Raw genomic sequence first — 9,409 nt, 5'->3', positions numbered from 1 at the left:
ACCAGTTTGGTCGAGTCCAGGCCCTTCTGCTCTAACCTTTGCAGCATTGTGGGAGGGATCCACCTTTATTCTGAAGGGACTGATGGGAATTTCCTATGTTTACAAGAAAAGTGAAAAGCCTGAGACATGTTTTGCTTGAAGAGAAGGATTAGTCAAGTCTTATTTTACTCTCACCTGATCACCAAACAGAACCATGATTGTGTACTTGCCGGGACCTGGTGGTGTGTACTTCACCGTGAATGTGTCATTGTCATTTTTTATTATGTCAAAGTCAATGTCAGCCTCTGCAGGTCCAACCACACCTGGGGCACATTTTATCCCAATGCTGACATCACCTGGAAGGTAAATGCCGTTATCAAAGACAAACAAAATACAATCCAAGAAAATTAAATCAATTGACTTGTGTTTAAGTAACATCTGTAAAATGAAAAAATTAAACGTTTGGACTAACTAAATCCAATTTAAAAGAGAGGATCCACATTGGACAAAGGTTAGAAGATGTTGTTCTGATGGTAGTAGACCTTCAAAAAAAGCCTCCATGTTCTTGTTGTAGTTCTTTCACCAAATGCAAAGAGAAAAGGAGCCTTTAAAGAAGTTAAAGAGCTGCTGCGAGGATGCCAGGGTGTGAAATATGGAATGCTGTACCCTGCGAGGTTGAGCGTTCTTGAAGCTTGGGTGAGAAACTATTCCTGGATCCCGCTGCAGCCAAAGACTACACCCTGAAACATCTGCTGCATATAAACCAGCAGGAAGACTGAAACAAATGAAGGAGAGTGTTCTGGAGAGGGAGGTTAGTTATATTTTAGTTTAGATTCTGTTAGATGGGAATATTTTTTCCTAGGTATTTTCTGTTATGAGTATTTTGGTTGGTGAGTTTGGGGGTAGAACAGGTTTACATGGTACACCAGCTCATTGGGAGGGAGGGGGGAGATTCGGGTTTAATGTGTGTGATAATGTTTTTGTTTGTAGGTTTTGTTTTGTTTTTGCTGCAGTGCCAAACATATATACCTCATCCTTGTGTGGATGTGCACCTTTATGAGAAGATGAAACCTAAGTAGACATTGCCGCCCTTACTAATCTAAGACAAACAGTGGAGCCAACTCAGTGACATTTATTACATGGAACGTAAAGGGCCTTAATATTCTGCTCAAACGGAGGAGAGTCTTTATACATCTGCTTAACTTCAAACCAGATATAGTCTTTCTTCAGGAAACGCACCTGTGCTCCGCTGATGCTCATAAGTTAACACACAGCTCTTTTTCACAGACATATCACTCTGCTAACAGTTTCTGTTCACAACACATTCATTCAAAATTATGGTGTCTGATCCACTGCGTGTAACTGAGTCATCAGCAAAACAATCTTTCTTTTCTCCGGTACATCATTCATATTCAAGGATTGATTACTTTTTGGTGGATAATATTTTTACTTCTAAGATTTGCATAGAGGCACCCTTCAGGGATGCCAGCTGAGCCCAATACTTTTTAATTTTGCAATAGAGCCGCTGGCAATAGCCCTACGAACAGACAAAGGAATTAATGGGATCAGTCGGGGTGCAGAGGTACACAAACTTCATTGTATGCTGACGACTTACTTTTTATACATCACAAACCCAGAGGATTCTATTCCGAGAATGTTAGAACTACTTGGCTCCTTCGGATCTTTATCAGGGTACAAACTGAATTTAGGAAAAAGTATCCTTTTTCCTATCAATCACCTGGCAAGGGACTTGGATTATTCAAAATTTCCATTTACAGTAGAAAAAAAAATCATTCGTTTATCTTGGAATTCAAATTACTAATACTTATAATAATCTTTTTAAATATAACTTTTCCTCACGTTTGGAGAAAACAAAAGCAGATCTGGCCAGATGGTCGGCTCTATTGCACTGTCCATGGAGCGGACCTGGGTTACATTTCACTACTGGTTGTATTTGCTAAATATAACTTTGTATGTGACAAATAAAAGAATCTTGAATCTTGAATCTTGAATCTACCCATCTCTCTAGCGGGGTGAATCAACGTAATAAAAATGGCAGTTCTGCCTAAATTTATGTATTTTTTCCAGATGACCCCCCTTTTTCTCCCTAAGGTATTCTTTAAAACGTTATATGGACTTATTTCTTCATTTATATGGAATAAAAAATGCCCTAGAATACGCAGGTCTAAATTGCAACACTCTAAATAATATTATAAAACTCTCAATTTGGCTATGCACTTTTAAAGAAAACAGAGGACCCCTTTGGTCCACCATGGAACTCACCTCTAATCTCCCTGCATCACCAGTGTCATTTATGTGTGCCTTATTGCCAATTACTGAAAAACTGAGCTTCCGAAACACAGTGATCATAGACACTCTTGATATCTGGTTCCAATGTCGTCGCCACTTTGGGTTTAAGCAGACTCTCATTTACTCAACAATCTCCTCCAATGCATTTTTCCCACCTGCCCTAAATGATTTTGGTTTTAAAACATGGCGGAGAAAAGGAATAGCGCTTCTTACTGATTTATTTGTTGATGGTTCAATCATGTCTTTTGAAAACATCTGTAAAAATTTTGATATTCACAAGTCTCATTTTTTTTAAGAAATGCCTACAGGTCCGTAGCTTTGCAGGGAAACACTTCACTACCTATCCAACACAACCGCTCCCCGGTACTCTCGAAAATTGCCTGCAGTCTCAATCCACCACCAGAGGTCATATGTCGCAAATATAGAATCAACTACATCACACTGATCCTACATCACTAAGTCAGTTTAAAAACTCCTGGGAGCAAGACCTGAATTTGGAGAGTCCAGAGAAAATCTGGAACATAAGTATTACCCTCACACATTCAACATCCATCTGCCTTTGACACAGTTTGACACAATTCAAAGTTTTCCATCGCTCATACTTAACAAGCTAAGCTGGCAAGGATATACAACAGCAGTGACGATCGGTGTCCAAGATGTAAGCATTCACCTGCCACGATGAGTCACAAGTTTTGGTCATGTACTGCCTTACATAAGTTCTGAGACTCGGCTTTTAAAACTTTTTCACATCTGTTTGGGAGAAGAATAGATCCCAATCCATTCACAACAGTGTTTGGTGCTCTCCCGAACAGAGAGGGCCTAAGCTCACATCAAACCAATGCAATAGCTTTTCTATCTCTTCTGGCACGAAGACTGATCCTAGTGAAGTGGAAGGATGAACTTTGTCCAATGGGGGAGAGAAGCGATGTGTTTACGAATGGAATCCCTTAGGTATAGTATACAGGGCTCAACGGGCTAATATCATAAAATGTGGGCACCTTTCATAACAAATATTGTGGGTTTCCCATTTACATGAGGCAAGAGGTTTTAAAGAATGTATTCGCGATTTAGGAGGGAGCTGCAGTTTATGTGTATTTAAGTGTTTTTTTTGTTTTTGTTTTGTTGTTTTTTATTTTCCTTATAAGAGTATGTTTATGTATTTATGTAATATATATATATATATATATATATATATATATATATATATATATATATATATATATATATATATATATATATATATATATATGGTTCATTTCTGACCTAAATATGTTGTAACATTAATGTTATTTTTGGTCTATTTTAACTGGGTTATTGTTGTTGTTGTCTGTTTTATAAAAATTTGCCAAGGGAAATCTATAAGCAAATTGTGTTTCACATGCCACTGGTTGGCAGGTTGTACTTTACTTTCATTTGTGTAGGCCTGTATATGTACATACACTGACCAAAAATATAAACGCAACACTTTTGTTATTGCTCCCATTTTTTATGGTATGAACTCAAAGATGTGAAACATTTTCCACAGACACAAAATAAACAGTTCTCTGAAATATTGTTCACAAATCTGTCTAAATCTGTGATAGTGAGCACTTCTCCTTTGCCAAGACAATCCATCCCACCTCACAGGTGTGCCATATCAAGATGCTGATTAGACAGCATGATTATTGCACAGGTGTGCCTTAGACTGGCCACAAGAAAAGGCCACTCTGAAATCTTCAGTTGTATCACACAGCACAATGCCACAGATGTCACAAGTTTTGAGGGAGCGTGCAATTGGCATGGTGATAGCAGGAATGTCCACCAGAGCTGTTGCTAGGGAATTGAATGTCCATTTCTCCACCATAAGCCGTCTCCAAAGGCATTTCTGAGAATTTGGCAGCAGATCCTACCGGCCTCACAACCGCAGACCATGTGTAACCACACCAGCCCAAGACCTCCACATCCAGCATGTCCACCTTCAAGATAATCTGAGACCAGCCACTCGGACAGCTGCTGAAACAATCGGTTTGCATAACCACAGAATTTCTGCACAAACTGTCAGAAACCGTCTCAGGGAAGCTCATCTGCATGCTCGTCGTCCTCATCGAGGTCTCGACCTCACTCCAGTTCGTTGTCGTAACCGACTTGAGTGGGCAAATGCTCACATGCGATGGCGTCTGGCACGTTGGAGAGGTGTTCTCTTCACGGATGAATCCCGGTTTACACTGTTCAGGGCAGATGGCAGACAGCGTGTGTGGCGTCGTGTGGGTGAGCGGTTTCCTGATGTCAATGTTGTGGATCGAGTAGCCCATGGTGGTGGTGGGGTTATGGTATGGGCAGGCATATGTTATGGGCGACGAACACAGGTGCATTTCATTGATGGCATTTTGAATGCACAGAGATGCCGTGACGAGATCCTGGTGCCCATTGTTGTGCCGTACATCCAACAACATCACCTCATGTTGCAGCATGATAATGCACGGCCCCATGTTGCAAGGATCTGTACACAATTCTTGGAAGCTGAAAACATCCCAGTTATTGCATGGCCAGCATCCTCACCGGACATGTCACCCATTGAGCGTGTTTGGGATGCTCTGGATTGGCATGTAAGACAGCGTGTTCCAGTTCCTGCCAATATCCAGCAGCTTCGCACAGCCATTGAAGAAGAGTGGACCAACATTCCACAGGCCACAATAGACAACCTGATCAACTCTATGCCAAGGAGATGTGTCGCACTTCATGAGGCAAATGGTGGTCACACCAGATACTGACTGGTTGTCTGAGTCCCCTGACCCCCTCAATAAAACAAAACTGAAGATTTCAGAGTGGTCTTTTCTTGTGGCCAGTCTAAGGCACACCTGTGCAATAATCATGCTGTCTAATCAGCATCTTGATATGGCACACCTGTGAGGTGGGATGGATTGTCTTGGCAAAGGAGAAGTGCTCACTATCACAGATTTAGAAAGATTTGTGAACAATATTTCAGAGAACTGGTTATTTTGTGTCTGTGGAAAATGTTTCACATCTTTGAGTTCATACCATAAAAAATGGGAGCAATAACAAAAGTGTTGCGTTTATATTTTTGGTCAGTGTATATATGTATATACTCGGTGTTTTTTTTTTTACCTACGATCTGCAACTACAGTTTTAAAGCTGCTTTTTATATGCATGTGTGTTTCTATAAAAAATGTAAAATCTTTCAAAGAAAAAAAGGAACTGAAAGCAGAACTTTCAGACCGACTGTGGGGCTTTTGGACGAGCCTGTTTTTTTGGTGCTGCACGTTTTATAGTTTTAGTAGAACCTTTCTTGACTTTTTTATTATGTCTTGTTTTCATTCAGGCTTCTAGTTGTTCTGAACGGCCAAAGGCTCCTTGTGCATGACAGAACCTTGGACTTCAACTCTGTCCACTTGGTGAAGGATATGTGGTGTGGACTTCATGGCAATTTGTAGATAAAAACTATTCTTCCTTGAAGAAGTCTAGTTAACTTTTATTCTGTTGGTGGATGCACCTTTTCCCATTTCTCTGCATGACACCATACTGCTGCTCACAAATGCTCATTTCAGACGTCAACCTGGCTTCCAATACTTTGTCTCCTAAATTCATTGCAACTTGGGATGAAATCGATTCATCGATTTCTATTCCCACAATCTAACCAGACCGATCTGTCAGAGGCAAGTTGTTTATTGAATTAAATTGTTCAAAACTGAAATGACCTAAAATGAAATAAATCATTTAATAAGATCTTGGAAAATACCATCTGGATTGAGTCACAGTAGGTTTATTTTACTATAAAGTAAAAAATGACGTGATGCCGCAAAAGCAGATCAGTCCATCATTCCAGTCTAATGTGAGAAAACGCTTTGAATTTAGCAAAGTCATGTGACCATCCAGTGTCTAGAATGTTCTAAGAATATTCCCTTTGGATTCTTTGGATGTGAAAAAAAATGGGTGGGCTGAACTTTAGGAAACTAACATGTGAATGGATTTGACATTCATTCGTGTTTACTTGTTTGTTGAGACAAATATTTCAATTACACTTTACACTACAAATCCACCTCTTTCTCCTTTCAGTCCAACAAATAAAATTCCATCAAACCCCATCAAAATTTACCCCATAGACAAGGAATACATGCTACTGTCTAAGAGAGAGGACCATGCCAGGATTTGAACCACCTGCTTTAACCACAGCACCTTGCCAGAAGATAACGTTGACAGAAACAGGTGTTTTGCTTAAAACTTTATAAAATACAATTGCTTGATAAAAGACCTGCTCAGTCTGTTCTAGCTGTTGCTGGAAGTTGGCATCATGTCCAACTATCAGACATTCTCACCCTGTCCAGCCTCGCTGCAGTCCACAGTAAAGTACGTTGGCTCGTTGGCTTTCAACCCAAACTTCTCAACACCCGGACCGTAAACTTTCACATTCTCTGGGTGGCTTCCTTCTCCGACTGTCACCTATGAATCAGAATCAGTGCCACAACTTTATTGTACCTTATAAAAGGTAAGCAAACACATCAGGACAGAGGATTATAGTTACTAAAAGTTTTAATGGTTTTAAAGACCCACCCCAATGAAAATGCTATTTTGGTGTTTTAAACAGTTTTTTTTTTTTTTAGCATTTTTCTGATGGAGGACATGTATAGGGAAAATAACATTTAAAACTGCCTTTCTGTGTAGTTCTTTATTCAAATCATTGTGAATCAGGAGAGGATGAAAAAATGCAGTTTGAAGAAACCTGTAGCTGTGACGTAGATGCTACAATCAGCAGGTCACTATCTCCCTGCTCCACCCATTTCTGATCATCCACTGTCAGACCAATAGCTCCACGAACGTCTTTGTTTTCCTGGTCTGAGCTGGAATCTGGATCTAAACTCTCCGGCTGGATAGATCTGATGTTGCTGCCATTGCATACCATAGCGTTACTCTAAACGCACAATGTGTAAACAGAAAGGGGGCTGCAACATCTACAGTGGTATGAAAGTTCAGGCCCATCTGATAATTTCCAAGATTTTTCTTCATAAATCATTGGTTGTTTGGAACATCAATTTCAGTTAAATATATCATATAGCAGATGAACACAGTGATTTTTGAGAAGTGAGAAGAGGTATTTAAGGTGGTCAAGAGCACGTTTTTCTCCTCTTTTCATCTTTTCTGAAGAATGTCAACATGGGAACCTCCAAACAGCTGTCAGATGACCTGAAAACAAAGATTGTTCAACATCTTAGTTTAGGTGAAGGATACAAAACGCTTGCTAAGAGATTTCAGCTGTCAGTTTCCACTGTCAGGAATAGAGTGAGAAAATGGAAGACCACAGACACAGTTCAAGAAAAGGCCCGGAGTGGCCAGCCCAGAAAAATCTCAGATAGGCAGGGGTGAAGGATGGTTAGAACAATCAAAGTCAACCCACAAAAAAAAAAAAAAAGTCAACCCACAGAGCAGCTCCAAAGACCTACAACGTGATCTGGCTGCAGATGGTGTCACTGTGCATCGTTCAACCATTCAGCGCACTTTCCACCAGGAGATGCTGTATGGAAGAGGAATGCGGAAGAAGTTCTTTTTGCGCACATACCACAAATGGAGTCGCTTGAGGTTTGCTAAAGGACATTTGGATAAGCCAGCTTCATTTTGGAATAAGGTGCTGTGGACTGATGAAAATAAAATTGAGTTGTTTGGACATAACAAGGGGCCGTATGCTTGGCCAACAAAGAACACAGCATTCCAAGACAAACACTTACGACCCACAGTCAGATTTGGTGGGGGTTCCATCATGCTTTGGGGCTGTGTGGCCAGTGCGGGTTCTGGAAATCTTGTCAAAGTTGAAGGTGGCATGGATTCCAGTCCAGTATCAGCAGATTCTTACAATGTTCAAGAATCAGTGACAAAGTTGAAGTTGGATAGTTCAACAAGACAATGACCCTACACACTGCTCCAATTCTACAAAGGCATTCATGCAGAGGAACAAGTAGAATGTTCTGGAACGACCATCTCAATCTCCAGACCTGAATATTATTGAAAATCTGTGGTGTGATTTAAAGCGGGCTGTCCATGCTCAGAAGCCATCAAATCTGGCTGAACTGGAGATGTTTTACAAAGAGGAATGGTCCAACCAGAATCCAGGCCCTAATTGGAAGCTATAGGAAGGGATTGGATAAGGAGGATCTACTAAATATTGATGGCATGTTTCTGTTGGGGTGCCCAAATTTCTGCACCTGCCTATTTTTGTGTAAGTAATTATTGCACAGCTTCTTTAAATCCAATAAACTTCATTTCACCTCTCAAATATCACTGTGTTCATCTGCTATATGATATATTTAACTGAAATTGATGATCCGAACAACCAATGATTTATGAAGAACAATTTTGAAAATTATCAGGGGGGCCCAAACTTTCTCATACCTCTGTACATCTACAAAATCATTGATTTGAAAAATCTGATTAGTGATTGGAAATGGGAACAGCTTGGGCTGATGAGTTGAAACAGTCCAAAGGTCTTTTTGCAATGATTTTTGTTGGAGGGGACTGAACTCTAACAACAAAACACAACCTTTAAAGGAAAACAGCTCAGGCTTCTCCTTTAATCTTTTACATTTATAATAGAACCAAAAAAACGTCTGAAAAAAGCGTTTACTTTCTGTTTTCTGGGGATGCTGCTCCAGCACTCTTAGTGAAACTACTAGTGGAGGACCATCTCTGTGACCTGACATCAAGTTTGAAGTCATCAACATTGGAACTTGTGGACGTTTGATGGATTCATACCCTGAAGGGGCTGTTGGGAATGTTGATTTCCCCCCAGGTGATGATGATGGTATACTTGATGGGTTTGGTGGGGACATAAACACAGAAGTATGTGCCGTTTCCACTGTCAGTGAGTTGGATTTCAATGGGGAAGCCATCTGAATCCTGACAGCAAAAAACACAGGTCATAAATGTCAAGGTGGGGAGGGACGGTCTCAGAACATCTGATCTTACAATCCTCACCTGCGCATAGAGCTTCAGCTCTCCTCTTCCAGCTTCTTGGGCATTGATGGTGAAGTCTGCTGCTTTGTTAATTATGCAACCAAAAGGCTCGAGGCCAGGACCAAAACATTTTACCTGAAATAAAGACAAGATCCAGGACATCATCATTTATCATTTATCA

General features: G+C 40.4%; 1 protein-coding gene across 5 annotated transcripts in view; it reads right to left on the bottom strand.

The window, feature by feature from the left end:
- Positions 1-9,409, bottom strand: part of LOC101166705 (filamin-C) — a 152,812-nt gene that overhangs the window by 91,695 nt on the left and 51,708 nt on the right. For all 5 annotated transcript variants that reach the window (XM_023952378.1, XM_023952375.1, XM_023952374.1 and 2 more), the window contains 5 exons: positions 9,250-9,363; positions 9,028-9,171; positions 6,603-6,726; positions 175-335; positions 3-93 (listed from right to left, as the gene is read on the bottom strand). In XM_023952378.1, coding sequence (XP_023808146.1) covers positions 3-93; positions 175-335; positions 6,603-6,726; positions 9,028-9,171; positions 9,250-9,363 — 634 coding nt within the window. The remainder of the gene's footprint in view (positions 1-2; positions 94-174; positions 336-6,602; positions 6,727-9,027; positions 9,172-9,249; positions 9,364-9,409) is intronic.

This window comes from Oryzias latipes, chromosome 23 (genome assembly GCF_002234675.1).
Source record: "Oryzias latipes chromosome 23, ASM223467v1".
Lineage (NCBI taxonomy): Eukaryota > Metazoa > Chordata > Actinopteri > Beloniformes > Adrianichthyidae > Oryzias > Oryzias latipes.
The sequence above is the reverse complement of the archived record's forward strand: the minus strand, read 5'-3'. Positions and strand labels throughout refer to the sequence as shown.